Source organism: Melospiza georgiana, chromosome 1, assembly GCF_028018845.1.
Source record: "Melospiza georgiana isolate bMelGeo1 chromosome 1, bMelGeo1.pri, whole genome shotgun sequence".
NCBI lineage: Eukaryota > Metazoa > Chordata > Aves > Passeriformes > Passerellidae > Melospiza > Melospiza georgiana.
Genome location: NC_080430.1, coordinates 68,306,166 through 68,332,667, shown reverse-complemented (window position 1 = coordinate 68,332,667; position 26,502 = coordinate 68,306,166). Strand labels below are relative to the sequence as shown.

The window sequence follows — 26,502 nt, the reverse complement described above, 5'->3', positions numbered from 1 at the left end:
TGTTTTGGTGGTATTGTGGGTTCAGTGTTCTTATCCCTTCTTTTACACACTGTCAAAACCCTTCACTTCAATGGCAAACTGCTGAGTAATCCAATAAACAGCACCACCTCCTCCATCCAACAGCCAAAGTCTCCCCTGTGTATTGGAGTCTTCAGGCACAGAAGGTATCCCTCAATATTTATATTGGTTCACCTTCCAAGAGAAAAATGTGGTGGATGCTTATTTAAAATATATGTTTTCTGTGCTGAGCAACATTCCACTTGAATGTATTTGAGACATGACATATGAGAAATATTCACACAAAGGGATGCTACTGCCCTGGCAGTATAGTTTTACCTATTCTCTTTTGAAAACAAATGCTGTTATGTCCACATTCAGGAAATAGTGTTATGAAATGCAGAGGTGTTGTCCTTAACAGTATTTTAAAAGGTTTTAATTCTATCTTTATTAGGCTAACAGTGTGCTCCTCAAGAGTCCTACCTAGGTCCAAGTTTCCCATGGTGTTGGCTGTAGATGTTCAAGGAAGAGACACTTGATACAATTGCTGAAGCTCATTATATAACTTTACACAGCACAGACTCCAGTATTCAAAATGTTTCCTTTTGTTATCAAGCAAAGAACTTCAAAGACCTTATGCACTGTAACAGATTTTGTTATCTTCCCTTTGCTTTTGTACTTTGCTATGAATCATTTTTAAAATGTGTTGTGCTAAGACAACTTTTTTCCCCCTAGTAACATTATTCCCCCACCCCTTTATTGGAAAACATTACAGGAAAATTGATCCAGAAGGAAAGATACCTTTGATGATCTTGCACCTGTTCCCCAGACAATGAAGATGTTGGTAATATTCTCATAAAAACCTGCCTTACAAATGTTTTAATTTAAATTAATTTTCCTGAGTAATAAACGACAGCAGCTAAAACTTACGAAGCTATTCAAAACTATTAAGTCAATGATTAAGAAGGCATTAACGTCTCAAAAACTAATTAACTAGACTGCCAGTACATTGGAGTTGTGTACAGCTTCCAGGAATGTCGGAGCTCGGAAATACTTTGCAGAAATTTAGATTGCCATTTATCTTTTTCTGCCTGCTGCAACAGAGTTTGTGGAAGGGGGACTGAGGCGTGATACAGTAAGGTGGAGGGTGCATGTGAGATTTTCTGTTCTTACACCTGCCTACATTTTGCCTTTGCACATGGCTTTTTATTGGTGCTTGCCAATGTTCATCACTGGGTGAATTGAAGGCCAGCACAAAATCCCTGCTGCATTATAAACAACCCGCTTATAAAAAAATATACACTTTTTCATGCAATATATTTGACAATCTATCTAAATAACTTTCAATGCCCCACAGCTGTCCCTATTGACTGCACAGCTAATGGTTCTACTAGAAAGCTGGCAAGAAAGATAGTTGGCCAAATGTCATGAGGAACTGAGCTTAGAAAATGAGCTTATGTCATGGAAACATTATTTAGATTAAATCTTGTCATGATGACTCAGTCAAAAATCCTGTATCATCAAAAGTCAGTAAGGCTCTGGAAGCCACTGCAGATTCAGAGATTTTGCACTTCATATCATACGTAGCTTTCTGAAATTGTTCCTATTTCTCACAAACCCCCTTCTTGTAAAGTAAAGACAACATCTTCCAAAGTACCTAGACGAAAGGTACAAACACTTTACAGCTTAAGCCCTTTCATAGACACAATTGCCTGAAGCCAAAGAAACAGAGGCTTCTAGAATCTATGAAAAATCATTATATCAATTGTGTTCCTGTTGAGGAAATAAGTGACTCCATCTCAGACTTGGTGTGCCCATAATCTCAGTGCATTAAAAGTTAAGCAGGAGTAAACCCCTCCTTGATTATCTACAGTTCTGGTCTCTTCTGGGTGTGTGACACTGATACATCTTTTCTGATGTCACCTTATTTTATCAAACCGGAGAAGAGGCATGAACCTAAGTTCCTAAGGGAATAATGAGATAAAGAGACATACCTTAAAAAATACAGGTACAACACTGTGGATGAGATCATGAACAGGATGATATAAAGCATCACTGTGATTAAGGCACCAGGAACTCCTGACTCCCCAGCTCTTAGAAACACCCAGTAGAGTTTTGCAGCATCAGCAATGGGTTTCTCTACGCTGTCCCCAAACCGCTGTCATGGAGAAAAAATCAACATAGGAAAATGTCACACCTGATTAGACTATAGAGACAAAAGAACATGAATCTCTGTACAATAAGGATTTAAATGTAATTTGTGGGGCACACAGTCTGAAGCTTACGAGTCTGCTAGATAGAATTTGAAATTAAACACTGGATGCAAAATAAACTATTTTCTAGCTTATTTTAGTCCAATTAAAATCTACCATATAGAGGTGGCTTATTGAGCAAAACTCATGTCACAGTGAAAATGCTTGAAGTGAAATCTCTCAGTGTACTTCAGGACAAGTGGCAGGGCAGAAGGCTGAAATTCTCCTTTATGCAATGACCAAGGAGGCATAATATTGAATTCATTATTTTCCAAAAACCTATTATTTTCCTTTTTTTATCTTTTTTCCCTCATATCTAGTTCTTAAGAACTAGCTACTGTATTGACATATTATTGCCCTCTGCTGGATCAGTTTAGAAGAATTCAACTACATATCATGGGTCTTCTACTGCTCAGAACTAAAATAAATTCCTCTCTCCAGTTTTGCCTTTTTTAAGTCACACGGCGACAGCCATATCCATATTAGATCATGTTGACACATTTTGCAAGGATGTGAAACTGCACCACCAGAGCATGCAGTGCCCATCATTCAGAGAGGATCTGTGACCTTTAGACTTCAAGAAATCTGCACCTTTCTGAGCAACTTGGCTAGATTAACCCTTAGGAAGTGTCATAACTTCCTGCAAAGTTCTGGCTGCCTTGGCAATGATGTGCAGAGTAAAGGAATGGATATAGAAAGGGAAGGACAACTACAAGTACAGTTATTGAAGAACTGTGACTCTCGAGTATATTTTGTTCTCTCTTCACCCTTTGCAGCGCTACTAGGTTTCTGTCATGGAAATTGAAGTTCCCAGGAGATAATGACATATAAAGACAAGTCACATATTTATTACAAAAATAATTAAATACTCTGGTTCTCTTCTATCTCCCTGTCCCATCTTCTCTTCTTGGAAAAAAAAAATTGTAAAAAAACCACAGTTGGCTGCTGCCACTGCTTTCTTACTGAAGCTACTGTCTACCAAGGAAAGTCCTCTGCACAGCAGTCATGTCCTGACATTCCTCCAGAGAGGCAAAAGTCTGAATGGCAAAGAATAAATTTCTCTCTTATCCAAGAAATTCTCTCTGGCAAAGCAAAAGTGGTGTGGGAGAACTTTACTTCTCTATACTTTTCTTCTAACAAAGGTACTCTGTCAATCTGTATACATTCTGTGGTCCTCAAAGACACGATCCAAGAAAGGTGTCTTCATTTTAAATAGCTTAAGCAACATTTGTCAACATCTCTCTCAGGTACTCATCACACCACCACATGTGGTGGTCATGTGAGCCTTTTGCAGTGACTCCTGTTTTTCACAATGACACACATCCACGTGGCCAAGGAGGTGTTATTGTCTACTGCATTTTGGAAGCCACAGACAGACAAAGTGAGTGAAGTCCCAGGAAAGCTCTGACAGAACGGGAACTTGAACTGCATGGGAATGTTTCTTATCCTTGAAACATCCTTCTACAAGCTGACAGTAAATGAAATTTGAAATAACACATTTGACACAGCATTTTGGATGATGACTTGAACCCCCCCAAATATGCAACTGCTCTCTAGCCTTTCCTTAACAATAGAAAACGTTAGTTAGTAAACACAGAAACATTTGTCTCCAGGGCTATCTGTCATCTTTCATAAGTATTAAGGCCATTTTGAATACTAAAATACATTCTAGCACTAAAATAACTCATATTACCACAATACAGTATTTTTAAAAGGCTTGATCTAAAATAGATTGGCAAGCAAATCTGAAATAGCAGCTGAAAGAATGCCAAGAGAAAAAATATTACAAATGCAATAATGAAAACACATGTAAGAGATATAGTTTCATTTTGGAAAGGATACATACAGTATATTGTGTAATATTTGAACAAATGAGTTTCTACCAAAGATAATCTTAGTGAGTAAGACTGCCAAATTTTCAATATGAAGTACAGAGAAGTGTGTGCATTTTTAACACTTTAGTTATTTTACTTGTATCTCATGTTTCCCCTGACCAAGTGCTATTTGAAATTGATAAGTAATCCAGTCTGTGTAGAACTGAGCATAATTCCACTGAAGTCAATGGCAACGATTTTTTCAATGCAAGTGTGGGAAAGATAAGGCAGACCTTGTCCTCTCTTCCAGTTTTTATTAATACACCAGTATTAGAGAGGATAAAAAATCCATTTAAAAATTTCAGCGTTCCTAGCCTGGTTGTTGAGGAAATTAAACTTTTTCTTTTAGGGAAAAAAAAATCTTAATTTGAATAATTACAATTAAAATTCAATACTGTGCAAATTTTACATCATGGAATTTAAAAATAAATAAATAAATGCAGGCTGCCCAAGTGAAAACTACAGAATGTTGCCACATACTTAAAGTATTGCAATTACCTCTCAAGTGAGTACAAATTTCTTGAAGAGCTGAATTTTAATTTTCAAAACCACTGCAATGGAAAATAATGTGTAAAGAGTGAAAAATCACCTGCAGAGCACAGGTTAGATGACAAAGAACTAAGAGACCTGAGAAAACCTGATCCGCAAAACACCTGTAGATCAGTGCTTCATCTGGAGTGAGTATCAGAAACATAGATGACTTTGAAAGACCAGCAAGAGCAGAAGAGGAGCAATACCACAACCCTGAAAAGCTCTCAGCATCCCGCAACCATTGAAAGGAGCCTGTGTCAGATACACAGTGAGGCCCAAATTTGAAATTTGTGGTCTGGGATACTGGGCTTTATCTTTGATGTGATAAAAGTCTGCAGCCACCCAAGAACAGCTGGGCTACACAGCCCATACACAGGCACAGATAGAGTTGGGAACTCTGCTCTCCTGTTTTTATATATGATGAAACTCTCTCCTGAAAGATGTCAGTCTTTCAATCTCACAAGTCTTTTCAGGTGTGCCAGTAAATTATATTAACTACCTTGCATGTCAGAGAAGTGCACGATAACCTCCATGTTTTTCATTTTGTCTGTTTCAATGTTTATAAAAATCTGAAGCGTTAATAATCAGGATTGCTCATTAAACCATGCCCATTAACATCCAAAATTGCAGTAATTCTTTTCAAAGCAGATGCAATCACTCCAGCAGTGGATTTACTTTCTTATCTCCAAATATGGCTTGTACAGTACTCTTAATTTTATGCAGAAACACAGTGACTCCATTAGATGGGAATTTTGTTAATAAAAAGGTAATGTATAACATTATTATTTAATTTCTTTTTAACTTTCATATTTCTTTGCCAGGGGTGGATTTTCATATCTTTCAGTGATTCACTGAATAAAACAAACTTCTACGTCAAGTTCTCATGTCCAAGTTATTTTAAGTGACTCACCCCCAGGAATGAATCCACTACAAACACTGCCAAGGGGTCCAGCACTGTCCATAGTCCCATAGCTATGATAAACTTTGACAAGAAGGGAGGGAATGAGTCAAACAGCTGCTGACAGCCCCATCTGATCAGGACCATGAGAAGCAGCCCTGCGTTCAAGGTTAGGGGTCCCACCACAACCACGGCCAACTCTTCACTGGTGTGCAGCAAGGAGTTCTGGTAGCACAGTTCCACAGTGTGAGGGAAGAGCTGGAATCTGTAAACAAGCAAAAGGAGAGCGTTTGTCCGTGCTCCTGAGCAAGCCATTGAAAGGAGGTAGGATCAGGCGCGTTGCATTGTAAAGTTGCATTCTGATCTGGGTCACAACACTGACCAAAAACTCTATGAAGCTAGACAGAAAAAAAACAGCTTTGTCCTCCTCCTCCTGTCTCTGCATCCTTGGATCCCCTCTGACTCTCAGTTTTCATCCAGGCTTTAGGGATTGTTCAGGAAAGGTTATAGGAAGGTGTTACCTCCCTGACCCATCAATATGAGCACAGGCCCCAGGAGCTCACCCATGTCTGCACAGCAGCACCTTTGGGCACTGCACACAGCAGCAAATGTGCTGTAGAAGACATAGCTAAAAGTCAGCATGCCTAAAGTGATTGGAAATGTCCCTCCCACCACCATGAGATGGTGGGATTTGCAAGCCTCATACCGTGAGCAAGTTTGCTGGCACTGTAAGAGACAGGGACAGCATGGCATTGTGAGCTACACACAGATGATGAAATCTGAGGCAAAAATTTCAGTCCTATTGAAATGGCTTAAATTCTGCCCCTAACTAAAGGTGAAGTGGTTTGATTCTCACTCTGCTCCCTACTTGTGAGTGCCACCACTACATTTGGTAGGACTAGGGAGTGCTCAGCTCAGTCTCATTGTTCAGGCACACAGTTACAGACTGGGATGCTGATCCAGGGCATTTTGGCTTGAGACCATTATCCTTTATCTAGCTGACTGCCTGGGACAGCTGTGACTAGTGGCTTTGAACATGACCACCACTCTCTCATGCATTGCTTCCTTCTGTTGAGCTCCCTTTGTTTTCACAGACTCTTGATGCTTGGCCTCCCAGAAGTTTTAGCGCCAGCTGGCTAAGTTGACAGGGGCTGTGCAAGGCCAGAAGTGAGAGATGGCTGGCTTTGCATTAAGATCTAGAAGACCACCTTAACAATACCCAGCACTGTCCAGAGTCTGCTCAGACACCTTGTTCAAATTTCAGCCAATAATCAATACCACTACCACATCAGACATAGGTCAGAGAGTTACATGTTACCGGCTCACACTGACTGATTCAGGTTTATGTGATGCTTTAAGGTGAATAAAAGAAAAAAAACAGGTTTTTATCAAAGAAATATTTCCTTTCCTAAGCATGATGGAACATTTTTGCTCTGTAAAACCCTTCTCTACCACACAGAAACATGAATAGAGTCAGGTATTTATCACCTAGTGGACTGGTACTCCATCTTTGGGTTTTTTCATGCCAGGTAATGACAAGCAATGACTTTACTGCAACACTCTAGAGAAGTCTAATTCCTGAGCTAAAGTCAATGTATTATACAGTTAAAATATGTCAACTCATTGCAGTACTCACAGCAAAACTGATATATCAAAGTTAAATTCTTACAAGTATTTTACTCATAGATCACTTTGGTAGCATGAAATATGATTTAAATGCTTCTTCGGTTTTGTGCACTCCTTAGGCATTTTGAAATACTTTATCTAAAGTGATAAATTAATCTTCTGCAAGATACATAACCTGCTGAGTATCTCAGATGGGAGACAGGTAGGCATGACACAAGATTCACAAATGGACACGTCATGTTCTGTGTGTAAAGTTTACATTACTAACACCTTCACCTGACAGGCACATTTGCATATCAGATCACTGGACTCTGGATGCAGTCCTTGTTCTCTCAGTTTCTGCAGGGGCTCCTATCAGAGCTTGCGTGTTGAGCTGTCAGCATGAGCCTCAGCCATCAGTTCTCCTCATAGTGCAAACAACCTGCTTTGAATCGAGCTATTTAGAGAAATATCCTTACCGAGAAAAGAGGGCAGCAGGACTTACTTTGCAACAGGAACTGAGATGGTCCAAAGGAAGAGCCACTGGCTCAGATAATGCAGGTAAAGTCTCAGGAACCAAAGCACAACCACCAGCAGTGCAAGCAGCCAGAAGTCCCTGGAGCGCCAGCGTGTGGCTCCCAGCTCTGAAAAGGCCGTGTACACCACGAAATGGAAACGCTCCACAACCTGCCTGGACAGCTTCACATCAGCAGCAGCAGCAGAGCGGCAGCTGGAAATGCACGGAAACAAAACAAAGAGTCATTCCTGAAAGCACAGAAGAAGCAGCAGCTGCAGAGTCCTGCTGTACAGATAATGTAGCACAGGTTCTGATCACAACTTTGATTAAACAATGCATCTGACATTAAAAACAAAAAAAAGGGTTTTTTTCATGGCAGTCTAGGTGGGATGTAGCTTCCTCCCAGACATCGTGCTGTCACTTTTAAAAGGACAACAAATCACATTTAAAACAAAGGTTTTAAAAGCCTTTTGGTTTCCTTTTTATTTTAATTTTTCTCACAAATTGTTCTCTGAGGAACACTTTATCTCTTGTTTTCCTTCTGAGAAAATGGTAAAAGGACTTGTCATATTTGTACTGAAAAGTATTAATTTTACTGAAAACCTGTGAACAGCTTTTTGGCATTTGGTAAGAGCACTTCAGTCAAAATATTTCAGGACACAATGTGGGCTAAAACTCCTCTTTAGTTTCAAGTAAAAGAGAAAATAGAACGGAACTTTCACTGTAAAGGATTCTACTACTGAGTGTGGTGTGATTTTCCCTTTAAGCTAATTACTGTAGTGCTTCAAAGGAGGTGGAGGGAGGAAATGAGATGCCAAGATGCAGCCTTGGCATTATGTTTCCCAGAAACTGGAGTCTCTCAGCTGATTCAAAGCCGAAAAGACAGTAGCTTCTTTGACTTTTTAAAACTTCTAACTGCTATGCTTATTTCCACTGATTTAAATGACTAAGCAGCTGAGATGCACAACTCTAGGACTTAATATGATGTCATCATGCTCAAACTGTTATTTATATTGATTAGGCTTCTGAAAGTTCAGAAATATAAAGGTCTTTTTGTGGAAGAAAACATGCTGGACTTTTTAACTGTAGCATGTGACTGAAGAAGAAGCAGCAGGTGTACTTGCACTGTATTTCGTGCTCTTTTAAAGAACTTTCCCGTCTACACATATTTCTTAAGTAGCTGTATACATCTCTTTCTCCAGCAGTCACAAAGAGAACTGTGAATAGCAATAGAGAAGAAACTCAGAAGGTTTCTATATTTAGTCTAGGTTTGAATGAGAGGGAAAAACAAACTCGTACAAATCTGCCAGCCATAAGGCTGGATTTTGAGACCAGCCTTGGCATCATGTTACTCCTGATCCTCAATGTTAAGCAGGATGCATGTGGAGGAGATGGCAGGCTGTCAGCCAGCCCCTTTGCTCATGAGAAGGTTCAGGCTTTAGTTACATGGTTGGAGAAGGAGAGGACAAGAAGATTTCAGGGGCATAGCACCAAAAAGCAGGGTTTGGGTCACTAACGGCCTCAAGTAGGAATAACTAAAACTTCTCACAGAAAGATCTGCTGGGCTGAGAAAGCTGATTCTTGCCATTACTGTAGGTTGATCTGTCAGGGGTTTTGAAGGTTTTTTCAAGTTATGCAGTCCATTTTGCTTATGTCCTAATCAGCCACAAAGTCCTGCTTTAGAGAAGGGCAACATCATGGATGACCTTCCTCATGTTGTAATTATTTTCCCACAGCAGCCTACAGGAACATCACAACACTTTTCATTAACATTATGAATTCATAGTCTAGGCTTGTGTGAGAAAGAGACAAAGAAAAATGTAAAATAAATATAATTGACTGTGGTATTATACTACAATAACCATGGAATTCTAAATGTTCTGAACTCTGCAGCTAGATTGCACTACACTTCCTTTCATATAAAGAAATTTTTGTCATCCTTAATAGCTTCCATCAAATTTACTCTTAAAGCATTCACTCTCTGAGAAAAGTTAATAGGGCAGGATTAACCACACTGTATTTTGGTTAGACCAAATAGTTTACTTGTAAAAAAAAAAAGAAAAAAAGAAAAAATAATAGTCTTAGCTCATAATACTCATCCTTCATCAAACAAGCAGAATTACATAGACGTTCCATCCAGCCTCACCCATGTTAGAAATCCACATCCTACAGGGATCACTGCCAATCGTCATCTCTGTGCCAAGAGCACAAGTAACCATGTATATTTAAAAAAGAAAATTGGATTTAGCTCAACATCTCATTTTATATAAGAATCATCTACTATTAGGTCATGTAGTCTCAATTTACTAATTGAAGCTACAAAATATTCAATAGACAACCTGTAAAACATTTCAAGAATGTAAATCCTTCCTCCAACCCAACACACAAACAGAGAAAGAGAGCACACAGCTCAGAGCACTGAAAATATTCAATCCTTTTTTCATTCATGGCAGTCCTGGAGCACCAGAAGTAGTGAAAACCCTTGGTGACCAAAACCATTGGTTGGGAAGGTGAGTAAAGCCCTTGCTCACTGCAGCAGGACCTCCCAGGGCAATCAGTACTTTCACAGGAGCTCCATGAACACACTTGCTCCAGCTCTGTCACTCGCTGTGTGGAAGGTGCTTCTGTACACAGTGTGAGCACACCATACAAAGTGTGCCTATGGAACTTCCCTAAAGTTTAGGCAGCAATGAAAATAATATGTGCTTCCATCACTCCATTGCTCCACACACTACTCCCACTTTCAAGAGGTCAAAAGAGAACTGATGGCTTCCCCTGTGTCATCCCTGCTGAGATGCTGACTGTCAGCCACGGGAATCCAGCAGCTCAACAAATATATAAATGAAAGTAGAGAAATTCAGAATGTGCTCACATATCAAACCCAAAAGCCTTCCACAGAATGACCCTGCCTAAATGAGCAGAGCAACATCTATGATGTCTTTCCTCAGTTACACCTTTCCTCTGAAAAAAGCAATAGCAGCCTAGAAACTCCACAGAAACCCAAGGTTTTTAGAAGTTGAAGAAATCAAGAAAAATATGTCCATTGGGTAGAATCAAACAACATTTGTTTTTGGTTTTGTAACAACAATTATCCTTTTTAAGACTTCACTATTTTCTTCAAATGCCTTGATCACAATTTCCTGCTTTTAAATGGAAATTAAGCACTTATTTGTCTCTCTTATTGGAAGTCCGGATTCTGAATGCCATTTCTGCGCTCTAACCTTGGTTATACTTCCCAAGGTTATACCTTGACATGAGCACCATCAGCCAGTGGTAGAAACTGGTGGGAAATGTAGCCTAAAAAGCCACTCAGTGAAAGTCCCAGCCCATGACTGGAATATCCTCATTTACTTTAAAAGAAATTCAGTTGGCCCCAACTTACCTGTGAGTTTCAGGAAACTGTTCCTGAGAACTCATTAATCATGCTGTAAGGCTGTTTACTGGTTGCCACTTCAAAACACTAGGCTTAAATGACCTCTCTTATTGACTTTTTTGAAAAATGAAGAAAGGAAGAGGCAGGAACATGAAATGAAATGAAATGCACCAAACAAGTGGAAACAGTCCCTTTAAATATTTTTCACTGGTGTTAGTAGTAAAAGCTTGGGGGTGGAGTGACAGTGCTGGCAGATACAGTTTTCAGAAGAGATTTATATAAAATTGCTGTAGGGCAGAGAGCATGAGTATTACCTTTCAAAAACAAAACAACCCCTCCACCCACAAAAAAAACCAAACCTTAACCCTTGGGTGAAAACTATATAAAGTTCCAAATGAGAAGCCACTTGAGCAATGGATTTATCCATGATTCCTTGGATTACTAGTAAGTAATTTGGCTGAATGTTTTTGTTCTAGGGCATTAGTTTTGCATTTTTCCTTGGGAAATGCTGCAATAACAAACAGCAGAGACCATAAAAGCAGGTCAATTATTTCTATGGAAATTGTTCAGAAGGAAAGAAACGATGCACAGATTCTCTTAAGCGGCACTTGATGATGATGACAGAAAAGTAATGGCTGATAGAAGGCAGTGTGGACTGTTGGGTGACAGCTTTGTTGCTGACAAACTACGCTGAACATTTGTATAATGCACTGCAAGGCTGGCACTTAGAGCTGATGGTCGGGTAGATCCTCAGCTGATGCAACCCTGCTTACTCCAGAGCTACACTGGTGCTCACCAGCTGAGGTATTCAGGATCTATCCTGAATGTATCTATTATTTACATTGCATAAAATAAGGCAAAATAAATGTTTCTTTGTCACCCATACAGGCAGAGAAGATTTAAAGAGCCAATGCAGACACAAATTAGTTTATGCAAATTACCTTCAGGGAATCATACACAGTCCTTGCAGCCCAAGAGTCAGTGCAACACGTTTATCCAGTTCACAAATAAAAAATTCCCCTCCCCACCACCACCCTAAATGGCAGGGTCCCTAAACTTAGTCCTTTATGGCTTATCAACAGAAATGAAGATGCAAGAAATGCTGCCCAGTGTTACTACAATGAAATGTTACCACTTTCAGGGTAAAATCATACCTGTATCTGAAGGCACATCTAAAATTAGTACACTAATACATTTAACCCTTCAAATGGAAACCAGTTCAAAGCACCACTGATGAAGCATGAGGCAGAAGAGAATACGCTTCGTTCCGCTGTGCACAACATAAACATATATATAAAACACATAATTTTATTATTGTGAGAAGGAATTTATTATTATTCCCTCTGCATAATATTCTTCCTTTTCAAGGCTTATATTGCATTACAAAGAAATGGTCTTCATCCCAGGCCGTATGGTGATGACACAAATGACTTTGCCCAATAAGCCAACAGTAGAGCTGCGAACCGAGCTCTGCTGAGTTACAGTCCATTATTCTATCCACTGGATTCCTAATAAAATATTACTTTTTTGTTTATTTGTATGCAAAGTGAATATAACCAGGGAGAGCATTTGCCAGGGATGGAGGCACTGTTTTGTCCTAGCTCTTTCCAGGACACACCTATGCTTCATATTCTTCAGTTTGCAAGCAACCAAGAAAGCAGGTATCACAAGCAATTACAAGGGCTACCTAGGGGCTATCTGCTGAGAGAGAGGTGACAAAAGACCTTAGGGGACATTAGGTAGTTCCTCAACATACTAATGCTCATAGCAGAATTTGACCTACTGCTTACTGAAAAACCCAAAGTCATGATATAGAAGGAATGCTGTAAATCATGGCACATTTATTTTTCAGGTGCAGCTGTCATAGGAAAAAGAAACTGCCAGAAGCAAAATCCAAAATCCAAAAGCAAGGCTTTTAGGAATTAAACATTTGTGTGAAACAGGAAAAAAGAGTAATCCAATAACTGCAATAATTGTTTTTCATTTATTGCAAAGAATATGACACAGGTACGTGACTGCACCTGTAAACACCCATGCTGCCACACCAAGCTGGGGAGGAGGAGGCTGATGGTGGCTGCTCTCCTCCCAAGGTCCAGGCTGTGCCAGCTCATGGGAGACAGCCAGCAAGCAGTAAACTCTGGATCAGCTACATCTTAGGTGTGTTTGCATTACATGCATAGCCAAAAGCCAGAACAAACACAGCAGCTGAACTTTTCCCACAACACGCTCCTGGAGTTATGTGCTGGCACAGCTGTAGCCTTGGAGGAACCACTATGCTCTCCTATACTGGGTGGGGGCACACTCTGGGTCAGTGGGCCAAGAAATATTCATTAAAGAGGATGGGAAGAAAGTGCTGACAGATTCATATTGCTCTGGATATAACTGTGCTAGCCTGAAGATGGTGGACAGTCAGTTTTCAATATAAAAGAGTTTATGACAACAGAAAATTGGCAAAGAGCAGCAGATTCATGTCCTCAGCAGTCCCTTTACCCAACAGTGTTAGGCTGGCAGAGGAGCCCATCTCCTGACCTTAGCTAACTAAGAATTTCCTAAGGGAATTAACTGAGACATTCACAAGAAGAGATTTCTTACCCAGCTGGGCAAGAAAGCATTGGACAAAAAAAGAATCACAAAATTTAAGCAGAGTGGCAATAGTGCTGGAGGACAGTGTGGCTCCTTGTAGAGAGCTGGCAAAGCTCTGCACATTTCAGCTTTGAGCAGCATCTGACAATGACAAAGCAAAAATTACAAAAAAACCAAATTATTATCATCATGGCTGCTGTTTAGGTAAGCAACTAAAACTTTGCCTATTTCATGCTTAACTGCATTTTCAAGAGCTTAGTGGCTTGGCAAAACAGTCTGGAAATCTTACAAGGACAGACTTTGTTAAAATATTCCAGTCTGGCTGCTTCCAGCTCTGGATGGGTACAAACATGAAGTGAAGAAATCGAGTGCAGCCTTCAGAACTTTTAAGCAGCTCTGGTTTTTATTTCATTCTAGAAAGGAACAAAAGGCAGCAGACAGCCTCTGTTATTCATCCTCATGACATGACTAGGCCAGTCAAGAAGCAAAAGAAGGCATGTAACTCCTCCCCTACTTATTGCCCTCTGACTGCTTTAAGTAAATAAGATGACAATGAATGAATGAGAAAAAGGCACAAACCACACAGGCGAGGATGCAAGATGTCAGAGGAAGTATAACTCTCAAAAAAACCCAGCATTATCTATAGAGCTGTTCACCCAGAAAGTAATGCTGAATGCTCAATCTTGTGCATGAGCAATAAAACAGCATTTAGGACCTGAAGAAGAAGTTTACAGGGTCACATTCAAGCTTATCTCAGTTAAAAAATAAATTAAAGACTACAGGAAGTGCAATGCTGGACTTAAAACATTTATAGACATTCAGGACAATCAAGATTTAAAAATTCTTGTTTATGTTAATAGGAGCATTGTACCCCATTCAGAAGAAAATAAATACATATATGTTTGTAGGCAGTACTTGTGCCTAAGCTGGGAGAGTCCCCTGTACCTGATGTGTGGAACTGTTTTCTACCTTGACACAGAAAACCTCCCCAAGGACATTTGCTCTGTCTGGAGAAAAAATGCAATCTTCCTCCTGACCAAATACATATCTACTTCTGAGAGCCACTAAACACTCAAACACCATCTGTGAGCTGTGCATTCATCTGTAACACACCAATTTAGCTGGCAGGCCATTGGGAAACAAGACTCTGAAGTTGCCAAGTTAAAATGGCAATCCAGCCCCAGCTGAAACTCCACCAAGCAAACAGGTGAGATTACCAAAAAACACTGTAGCAGAGAGAGATGAAACACCAAAATAAGAAACAGCCTTGTGGAGTGGAATAATAGGTGGGGTGGGGGGGAGGGAAAGGCTTTGATCTTTTCCATCCTGTGCTTAATTAGCAGCAGCATCACACCAGGAGCATGTACAGCTGGAGACAAACAGCCACCTTCCTTCAGTGAGAATCAACAGACTGGTGGCTGCTGTGGGCAGGGCAGGCAGAAGACACACAGCGCACCACAACTGATTCTCTGTTTCTTTCTGAAGGTCTGGCCATACAGCAGTGAAACTTCATCTTACACAAACACAGACAAGCCACGAGCCAAAGCCCTTTGACTTCTGTCTGGTGTTCACAGCAAGAGGATGAAACAAAAACTGAATTCCTACATGCATTGCTTCCCTTGCCTCAATTAAATTGTATGTATGTAAGTGCTGGAGTTAGGATGTCAGTTGTCAAACCAAATGCACCATTCAGTTCTTGTGCAGATTTATAATTCTTATGCACTGTAGGAATAGATGGGCCTAAAGATAAAAGGAAAGAAAAAAACAATTAACTTACAGTGTAAGCTTGTGCATAAAAATGCTTCTAAAAGACCATTAGTGTTATTCCAGTCAGATCTCCTGAAGCTTCTGTACTGACCTGACAAAAATGACCTTTTTCATAGCAAATTTACAAGGAAGAACTAGGCAGAAAAAAAAAATGGCTGGAGTCTGTGGGAACAATGGAGCATGTATTTAGAGAAATCTTGACATTGGAAATTATTTTTTTACTCTATATCAATTAGAGCTTTTTGATTTTTAACATTTTGTGCAGCAACATGTCCACGAACAGAATTGTTTGACTGGCCCCCACGAAGAGAATGAAGTAGGACTTGACCCAGGTAACACCAATTAGAATACATTTAAAAATAAATCCCTGTAAATTTAAACATGGCCAGACAAGGCAATTCATGAAACTACAACATAGTGTAATACATTAAAAAAAGAAATATCACAAACAGAAAATTGCTTGCAATGTTTAGAGAGCAATCTCAGGTTTGAGCAGATGACTGATGCTACTACACTGCATACTACAAAAATGTTTTTCCTTTAATAAAACATGAAGAAGTAAACCTGTGCTAGGCCAGCTTAATTAAATCTTTAAGAGCCTTAAAAAAGAAAGGACTTATGTGCATGTGCAGAATACTCTAGGACACTATTATATTTAAAACACCATTTACCAGTTATCTCAGAAAAAACACCATTAAACAGTTATCTCAGAAAACTGAGACACTGTACAGATATCTTAAATTCAATTACATTATGAAAAACACAGTTATAGGAAATGTAAAACTCAAATATTTTTAAAAGATCTTTGTAAACACCACTGAAATTATGGTGGAAATTATCCATACAATTTAGTGAAACAAAATGCATCACGTAATAACAGTATTAACTTTTTCTTTTCAGTTTAATGCTGTGTTATTATATTTGCTGCCTATTTTAGAAAGTAATTTGTGTTGATGGCTCTGGAGAAAAACCAAGCATTAAAGAACTAATTTAATTCCTTCTGAACTATGTTCAATTCAAAAATACTTCTTTCAGAATGTCCCAGTACTGCAGAATCTGACTAGAAATCCACCTTGAACTATGTGCACTTTGACTAACTCTCTGCCCAAGGCAAAATGATCCTGCATTCAGCAGGGTTTTATCCCGGTCTTCTAAAGGACTTACACAGAATGTACCTGATATAACTGGACCAGAATGTCAACCATGATAAGAAATTATGATCAAGACATGGAGGATACATAATGAGAACCTTATCCATTTTACAGTGGGCTGCTATTGGTGGGGGAGTACCTTTAGGGGGTTGTTTACAGAAATCAGGTCTTCCGCCTTTGAAAAAAAATAGAGAAAGAAAAATGAAAGAAAGAAAGATAGAAAGAAAAAGAAGGAAAACTGTATAATTCCTTGTGCAGAGCTCTCCTCCCCACTTGTTATACTGTATGACACAAGGGATACCAGCTGTGTTTAAGGTGTTCAGGTAGTGTTATAACAGGCTACCTGGCTGCCTTTGGAAAGAAATTTCACAAATTTTCCTTCAGTGTGAAGACATAGCTTAAAACAGAAACTAAAAAATTGCTACAGCTTGTTTCTCAAAAATCAATGTGTGATTGCTAGCTGCACTGGGAGTTTGAGGGATATTCCCTTATCAGAGGCAATCTCTAGATAACATACTTTCCTCTGTAGCCCATAGCTGCATGTAAGACACGACAAGACAAATGCCAGCTTCCTTTTCTGTTGGTGTCATCTATTGATCCAGTGAAATGCTCTTCATCTGAAACTTCCTTCCCAAAGGGGACATTTGCTATGAGAAGCAAAGCTTTCTGACTGATGCTAAGAAATCCTAAAACTTTCTGCTAATTACTGCACAGGACCATAGTAAAACACATCTCTAAAAGGATTAAAAGAAAAAAAAACCCAAAACAACAAAAGCAACAAATCAAGCTCAAATGAGGCAGATGCCATCCTTTTCCAGTAAGAAATGTTGTTTCTCAATAACAAAAATGCAATATAATAGGCTCATTATTATTTTTCTCTGTGCTTTAGATAAAAATGTGCTCTGGGTCTGTTTTCCTTTGGGTGCATTTCCTCTCACACATTCAGAACTCCTATCCCAGCTGTGGGTGACTCCAAATTGTGCCAGAACACAAAAGAGTGTCACCATGAGAAACAACAATATCAAAGAATAACAAGAAGCAGAGAGGTAAGTAAGGGATGCTGGGGTACTGAAAGGACACTATGCCTACAAAAAGACATTCCAGAAAAAAAGCAGCTACATTTGTGCATCTATAGACAGAGGAGAGAGAGAGAGCATAATGTGCTGGCCTAAGACATCAGCTTATTTTAAGATAAAAAGCTTTATCTAACTAGAGAGCAGAGAACTAAGATATAATTAATTTAAGAATAAAATCTGACTTGTAAAAATTGATATCAACATCCATGTGAATCTTTGCAGTTTTGAAGAGGTTTTGATATGGCTCCTAGGTAACTGCAATTTCATCAGACTGAAAAAGAACCAAGAAAAGCATTTATAAAATAAAATAATCAAATATTTCATGGGCACTAGAATATTTTGAACTTGACACTCCCAAACAGATTTGCTTAAGAGTAAAGATGGGGCACACATTTAGAGATGTCACTAAGCTTGTTCCTTCCATTCAAATACAACTTATCAACCTCCCATGAACAATGTCTAAAAAGAAAATGTTTAAAAGACACTCAGTTCTCAGACTTCACTCATAAAATAAGGATTTTCAGGAACAAGGGAGCTGATTTTCTAGTAGGTTGGGACTGAGTGTTTCTCTCTGTGGAGGCAGCAACTGAGGTACTTCCCTTTACCCATCTTGGCCAGCAGGTCCAGAAATTACTGGGCAAGACTGACAGACAGCCTTACTGCATCTACTTTGCCTTGCTAAAATACCTGGCTAAGAAATAAACTCCAGTGTTCAGGAGGCATTAGACCAAAGCTTCCAAAACAGAAGAATAATGCATTTGGGCAGAACAAAAGGCTTGTTATTTTGCTGTCTCTGATAAACAACAGTTGGCAGGTATTGAACTTACCATGCAAATTAACTTCTCTGTTTGTTTGGTTTGGGCATTTTTCCCCCTGTGTATATTTGCCTGAAAAGATATTTGTAAATAATATTCTTTGTTGAAAGATTTATTGTTTTTTAAACTCATGGAAAATATTATTTTTAACTTTTTACAAAGATACAATTATGCTTTTTCTTGGAACCCTTAGATTTCTCGTCCAAGAACTCCAAATACCTGGAAGACATAGTGCAGTTTTTCAAAGAGCCAGGTTCATCCAGGCAATAAACACCAGAAACACTTAAATAACCTTCAGGAGTCACCACAGAGGTGATTCTGAATTAGGCTTTAGTTTCCTCTGCTGAAAGGCTGGATTACTGGGGAAAGAACTGGGGGACAATCAGTTTGCCCATCATCTGTAATGCTTATTAATTTTCTACAATAGAGACAATCACAATCACAACCCTAGAGGACAAAGTCCCTTTATCTTTGACCCACAAGGTTTCCCACTACCGGTCTGAATTCAGACAGGATTACAGTGGCTTGTAGTACACTGTACTACACTGTACTATGAATCCATGTGATTCATAAGTCATTCAAATAGAAGCACCTACAAAATATTCATATCTTTCTCAGATGGAAAAACCTACCCTTGTCAAAACTCAAGGTGATAAACAGTGCTATGGGTCTGATGCTCTTTCCCACTCCTACAGCTCTTGATAGGACGTTTATAGAAGGATTCTTATTGCTCTGTGCTTCCTATTTAGAGCTTTTTATTTAATTGCAAAGCATTGCATAATAACCACATGAACAGTCTTAATTTTGTTCAGCAAAGTAGCCTGCTCACCTTCCTATGAATTCCCATAAATTTGGTAGCAACGTATGGATGCAAGAGCCTCAAGAAGCTGGGGGCAGTCAGGATGAGATTTCCAAAGATACCAAAAGAATGTAGCTGATGAAATGCAGTTAAAATGAGACTAGAAAAAGCTAAACTAGCTTAAAAACTAACTAGCTAAAAAACTAAACTAATGAGACAAGCAAAACTAAAGTTAGAACTATAAAGAGCACTGTGGTTACGGGATACAGGCTACTCTCAAAGTCTCTTCTTCAGTTCAGACAATAATGCTCTCTCAGGTTCTCTGCATTTCAGAGCCTCTTTTCCATGCTTAGTATGTAGCTTTAATAACCTTTACTTCCTTAAGGATCAGCCTAAAACTTACATGATCCACAAGGCAGAATACTTACATTTGTATTAAAATTTTAATTTTCAAATCTAGTATCATCATAGGGACATTTTAGTTGTGTGGCCTTAACATTTGTTTAAAACACTTCACTCTTTTATTATTTTGCTTCTGTTTTAACCTGAAGGAATATTGATTCAAGTCATATTTGATGTTATTCTTTCAGCTTAAAGACTTCAAGTCATCACAGAAAAAGAGACACAGAAGGTTTTGGTAGTTTAGTTCTTATGTTGCATTCGTTTTTTTGTCTGCTTGTTAAATAGTTTTTGCTTGCTGTGCTCAAGGTTTGAAGGTAAAATTTACAAAGACAATGCTTTTTGACAGTGAACTTTCTGCTACATTTTAGAAGCACTCAGCAAATTCCAGCAGCGGGTTTCTAGACACAAAAGACAAATACAACCACTCCATGATTTAGATTGTCTTTCTGTTTGTGGGTCATGAGACTCACTGCTGAGCATGTCAGAAGTTGGCTGTGGCATTTAATGAAGGTTGTCAGCAACTTCATAGTTCCCATAGCAAAAGAAAGAGTGTGCTCTGACTTTTGTTTTGGGGCGTGGGTTGTTGGGGTTTTTTGCCCCCTTTTTTTCCTTTTAGAGCTTTCATTGGAATCTGGGACTGGAGTTAGTGGATAAACTCAGTTACTGCTAAAGAATCAAATTAAAATATGGAACAAGCTGGTCCTTTGAAAAACATTGAATTGCATAGGTTTCCTTTTTTCAGAGGCATCATTTAACATTCAAAATAAATATTAAATTTCCCTTCAATTTGAAAGTTTAGAGTCACTCATGAAATTAGGAACAATAATCATACTCTATTATGCCCTGTCTCACGTGTGTCTCAAGAGGGCTGTGACTTGTCGTAGCATGAAGGAACCTAGAAAAATGATTACTTGCTGCTTCAAACAGAAGATGCATAGCTCAGATGCTCATTAATAAGGCAAAGGAAAATTAATTGACATGTCTAATAGTTCTTTTAATATAGCCTCTAAGCCTTGATGTGTCAATTGTCAAATTACCCCTGGCGTACTTTCTTTGTCTCAGTGATCTTGTGCTGATTTTCTGGGAGAGAAAATTAACATTACTCTCCTTGGCCTCTCTCAGCATACTTTCTGGCCAAGGGTGTTAGGCCTCCAGAAAAATGAGATGCATGCACCCCAGCTGCTTTAACCTCTCTCCAGATCAGGTCCAACCTCCCAGACTACAGGACTGCAGCTTTGTGATGGCTTTGTGTCAATGATGCATCCTTCCTGGGACATACAGTGGTTAAAAAACCAACAAGCTTTAAAAAGCCTAAATGTATCAGCCTTTCTACATATCTTTGTGCACTGCTTTGACTTAGGTGAGAGTTCCTTTCAGCAAGGCAGGATCCTCTCTGCCTCTGCTTCCCCAGCAATGGTCTAGCCTCAGAAAGAGAAGCCTCTACCACACTACGACAGGCTTTCATGCTTGCTCCAACATAGGCAGTGAAAGAGCATTCCTTTTAGAGCTTCCATTCTTTTCGCATTATTATCACCCAATCCAGGCTGGAAAAAAAGCTGTTTCCAATCATTTGCCTGTTAGTCAAGTCTCTGCCTGACAGCAAATCCTTTGATCAAGACTGTTATACTGTGTATATTAAGCTCATCTAAGTTTATGTAATGGAACATTGTAATTGTAGCTGCTATTTTGTCAGATGATGTTTCTCTCCTACATGAAGTTAGGAATAAAAGGAAACAAAGAGAAGGCACATGGGTCGTGTATTGCATCTGCTGTTTGTAGTCCCGGGCAAAAATCCATGGGATTCCCAAAATTAAACAGCATCTGAGAACTTCATATTGACAAATTCTCCGAGCCATAATTCCAGAAACTCAAGAAACCCTGATTTCAATGTGATTTGTTTGGGGCTGGTTTTTCACACATAGATTAAGTGATGTGTTTCAGAAATTAGCCCTTTAGCATATCATAGCAATAAATTTCCTAATACAGAGCCCTACTGGAAAATGCTGCTCATTGTGCAGAATGAAAATTGCTGCAAAAGAGCTTATCAGATCTTTATGATTTGTTTTAAAAAAAGAAATTATTAAAAATCATTAAGATATTTTTTATTCTGTAATAATTCTAAATAATCTTTGCCATTTTGCTTAGGGTATTCATATCCTTTGGCTTTTTTATAAGAAACAGATTTGCACGTGCTGCAGAGCATAAACACACTCAATCCAATGATTAGTTGAGGAAGTACCTCAGAAGTACTGTCCCACAGAGCAGCAAGTGTGCGCTAAGTCTGAGAGCAACAGATTTCTTGCACATTTGAAGGCTATTAGTCCACACACAATAGATTGATCATGTCTCAGGCACAGAGGAGTCCCTTCTCATATGCTGTAGAGCAAGACCCTACAGCCGAATGGATGCATCTGGAATTGCCACATGGGCTGTCAGAGATGCAGACATCTTGAACAAATGTTGGAAGTTTTCAGCTTTCACCCAGGCCCAAAAGGAAGAATCTGGGAAAAGCCAGGTTCTATGAAGCTGGGTGAGAAACTAACATAAAATTCAGTAGCATTTCTCTGAGTGTCCTTCTGTTATGTGATAATTTTTGAATAATCCAACCAATCAGCACTAAAAATTCAGGAAATACCATCACTATCATTGGCATGGACACTTGATTTTGACAGAAACTGATGCAAGAAAGCAGGTAAAACACAGGAGAATGGGCAGAAATTGCAGAGAGGGAGTTTGCAAGCACGAATAAAGGCATGTAGAAAGCACCTACGTTATGCAGAATGAGTATGAAGGTCTGTAGCTATAAAATCTTTCCATGACACACATTGTAACAAGAATACAGCAAGGATGCTGAGGTACAGACAACAAGAATATTTTCCAAGACAAGACAAGGCAAGCAAGTAGCTAGATGGGGAAATATCCTTACTGCCCATTTGTTCTTCTTTCATGCCAAATCTAATTATTTTTTTTGCTGAGATGTGGGAGTTACACAAGGTAATGGCCAACACAGGCAAAGACAACCTTACTTCATGCTGCATGAGACCTCACCTTTACTAATACATGAAGGTCTCTTACAAGTTTTTAATTGCAGAATAGAGATGCGTGAGAAGATGAGAAGTAATTTCCCCTTCATTTGAAGGTTTTCAAAAGGCAACTCTGATCCAGAACTGGGATGAAAATGGTGAAAATAAAAAAGTTTTTGTATGGATATTTTCGTTAGTGAAAAGACCTGATTTGATAATTTAAACTGGCTTGAAATTATTTTGACCTTTTCAATAGAAAATTAACCCATGTAACACATTTAAATGTGGGGGGATAAAGTAATTTCAAACAAATGTTCTTTTTAAAATATCAAGATGGAATATTTCAAGAGTGTGCAAATTTTGTTTCAATTATCCTTTCCCACAATTTCATTTTTTGAAAGTCACAGTTTTCCAGTGCAAAGCACTTTGTCAAAAAAACCCTCTTAACCACAGCAGTAATACCACACATTCTTGATTCTGATGGGGTCACATGGTTCCTTCATTTCAGTGGGTAGGTTGAGACAAATATTGGCAAAATACTGTAAAATACTGGTGTGTCACCCATTCTGGCACTGTTCTGGCAAGTGTTGTGACAGATCATACAGGGCACTGAGACTGTGCTCCTAGTGAGAATTGCAAGTTGAAAATACATCTCCGATCTGGGGACTGACCTTATGCTGAGAGACTGTGCTGTGCTCTGGCTTGGACAGAGCTGCCACAAGCTGTGTGGGAGGACAAGGGAATTTGCTTGGCAAATCCCTGGCAAAGACGGAGAAGAGGAGAGCTCTACACTGAACAAATTACCCCTGGTATGCCACTGAAAGGCAAACCCTACAAGTTTCCACCACACAAATAGAACAGCTAAAAGGTGATTGTGGATCTGTCTAATCAGTTAACGTTGAACTACTGAAAACTCTGGTCAGCTGCCTTCAGTGGGTTTTTGAAATATTTTTCCCACAAATCTTCCTTTCCTCCTTAGTTGCAAATAAGCTGGGACTCAATTGTATACAAGAATTTGGTACAGAGAGTTGAACAATAAACTGGTTAGATTCATTAGAAGCAAAGTGGAATGACAAAATGTTGGAAGCATAAGTAGCCAGCTTATGAGACCAGCTTGCTTATAAAAGCATCCACCAGCAGAATATTTAAATTCAGAATGCCAAAGGTAAGGAACGCTTCCTGTAAGCTACAGCTACTTGGGCTCTCTCAGAGTAAATATGAACAAATCAGACATACATTGCTTTTCACACTTCCTTTCTGTAAATAGCACATACTTCTTCCTGTAAATAGTGCAGCTAAACTTCAGTTTCTCAGCTGATATTACTGCCCTGCTGAAGCTAGCAGACTTGAAAGCTAATTCACAGTGTTGAAGTATCTGATCTGTTTTCATTTTGATTATTTTCTTCATAAGCACTTGATGCTTTTTATTCTGCCACTACTTCTAAAGATTTTAGAATTAATAGTATGCTGTCTTTCTAGCACTGTGTAAGTACTAAAGCAATATATTGCTTTTTTCAGAATTATCAATTCTGATATGTCAGTAGTAGGGCAAGCAATGAAAGGGCTCTTCCAAGTACAAACCTATTTATTTGCCACTTTTCTTGTGTGCATTCTTATCCCCGAATAAAAGTCATCTCTACAGGAGATGAAAACACACAGTCTGTAGGTTTTTCTTGGATATTCCTAATGAACACATGGGGAGAAGGCGTGCTCTGAGCCCAGACTTTTACACTATCCAGACCAGCAGACTCAGACCCAGCAGGAAAGAAGGCAACACTCAGTAAACCTGGTTCATGCAGAGGCTGCAACTTTATTAAATGTAAACCACATTATGGGCTTATTTAAATTAATGGTCACAGTGGGTGCTCAACACCTCTGAAAGACTCTGCACTAGGGCTAGCTATAAAATTTTCCATTGAGACTCCTGTGTGAAGGGGAGCTGAGACTTCTGACTAGTAGAGCTTGCCAGAAAACTGCCATTCTGTGGGAAATTTTTCTTGATAAAATGCTCAGATTTTGGCGCTGCAAAAATAGGACTTTTTGCCCCGCAGCAGTCCCTCTCATCAGAATGGGTCACCAGCTGTTCATTTGCACAAGCCCATGTGCCATGTGAGGCGTTCTTGCCCAGTCACCTCATCTGGGTGTAGCAGAGTCCAATGTACCAAAATGCAGCGCGAGGGCTGACAGACCACCCTGGACACGCACACGCACAGAGCCTGCCTCAGGAGCCCCGGGTTCCAAGGAGCAGGGGGAGATCAGAGCTCAGTGCCATCCCCTACACCCTCCACCCACTCCAACTGCACTCAGTGCTCTGCCAAAGAAACCCAGGAGGATGGGGAGGTAGGAGACCCCCTCACATCCCACTCTGGTCAAGGGGACCAGGAGACAGGGACCACAGAGGGACCTGCCTCTGTCACACTGGGCATGCAACCAAGTGACAGCTTCTCTGAACTAAGTCACTTAACTCTTCTGGACTGGGTGTTTCAGCTTTCTTAAAAAGATATTGCTTTCTAGGGGGTGGGGAAATGCCTAAATTTCATTAGCAAATTAGAACTGCTAAGACTGGCTAAGGGAAAGAAGGAAGTGGTTGAACAACAACTCATGATGCTTATAAACAGTGAAAACCTCTTCAAAATACTCAGCTTAAAACCAGAGGAGACACTTTTCTGGTTAAAAAACAAGTGCACTCTATTGTAATTGGTCCTTGCAAGAAATAGAAACATTTCAACTGAGTCAATGACGATTTTCTGCATTATTGTAATGCTTGAAGTGTCAGTGTTCAATGATTGCTTTCAGCTTATAAAAATTAATTTCAGACTTTTAAACATCCAAACCACTAAAGCTACATGGAGAAAATGTTTGTCATTGAAATAAAAATTATCCCAAATATTGAGCTGGAGCAACATCTGTAAAAATGACAGAAATATGCTGAGTCATTTTAGTAGCAAATAAATACATATGGGAAGATCATGAAACTGTAGCAACTAGAAGTTTCTAATTAGAAACTAAAGAAATTAAAATAAAGAATCACATAAATTGGTACATTGAGTGGTGCCAAAATCAAATATATTTATACACAAATATTAATCTACACTTATGCTTTCACATTTCATATAACTCCAAATTTTGTAGCTGTAAAGAAAAAAAATATTGAGGATGACCTGGGATCACCTAAAAAAAGTCTTTTGAGCTGAAGTATTTTATTTTCCTATTTCCATTCATTTACAATGACAAGTTAATTATTCACAGGATCACTGATAAACAGCAACTGTGTCCTTTTTTATTTGCTTCCTAACACTCCTGGAAAGCTTTATAGTAAACAGTTTAGAAGATAATGAAAGGTAAAACTTCCATCTGAAAAGGTTTGATTCAACAGAATTATTGGGACAATCACTTAGGTTAAGTGTTTAGCCCAGAGGGCAGTATAAAATTTCATCAAAATTCAAACCATGCATAAATGATCTCAAACTGCAGTGTCTATTTATACCACACAACATTTTAGTCACATTTTTCACTGAAGATTGAAAGTAATGATGAAGCAACTGATAAGGATGAAAGACTGAATATGTGCTATGCCACCCATGTATAATTCAGTTAGTGGCAAACATGGATTAGAAAGTATCCTGCAACAGCATGTGTTTTCCAACTGCCTGAGAAAAACTGTGAACCACTAACAAGGGAAAGGGGACAGCAATGAAAGTAAAAATATTTCACACACACAAATTAGCCAGGTAAAGAAGAAAGAGTTATTCAATCAGTGGGTCAGAGGTTCAAGGACAATGAGAAATGCAAATATGGATCAAAAGAATATTACTATTTTATATCTTTTAGATTTTGCG

General features: G+C 39.0%; 1 protein-coding gene across 1 annotated transcript in view; it reads right to left on the bottom strand.

The window, feature by feature from the left end:
* The window catches only part of LOC131082446 (uncharacterized), a 102,912-nt gene that overhangs the window by 46,447 nt on the left and 29,963 nt on the right, over positions 1-26,502 (bottom strand). The window contains exons 7-9 of the mRNA XM_058022394.1: positions 7,663-7,887; positions 5,565-5,817; positions 1,992-2,155 (exon numbers count right to left, since the gene is read on the bottom strand). Coding sequence (XP_057878377.1) covers positions 1,992-2,155; positions 5,565-5,817; positions 7,663-7,887 — 642 coding nt within the window. The remainder of the gene's footprint in view (positions 1-1,991; positions 2,156-5,564; positions 5,818-7,662; positions 7,888-26,502) is intronic.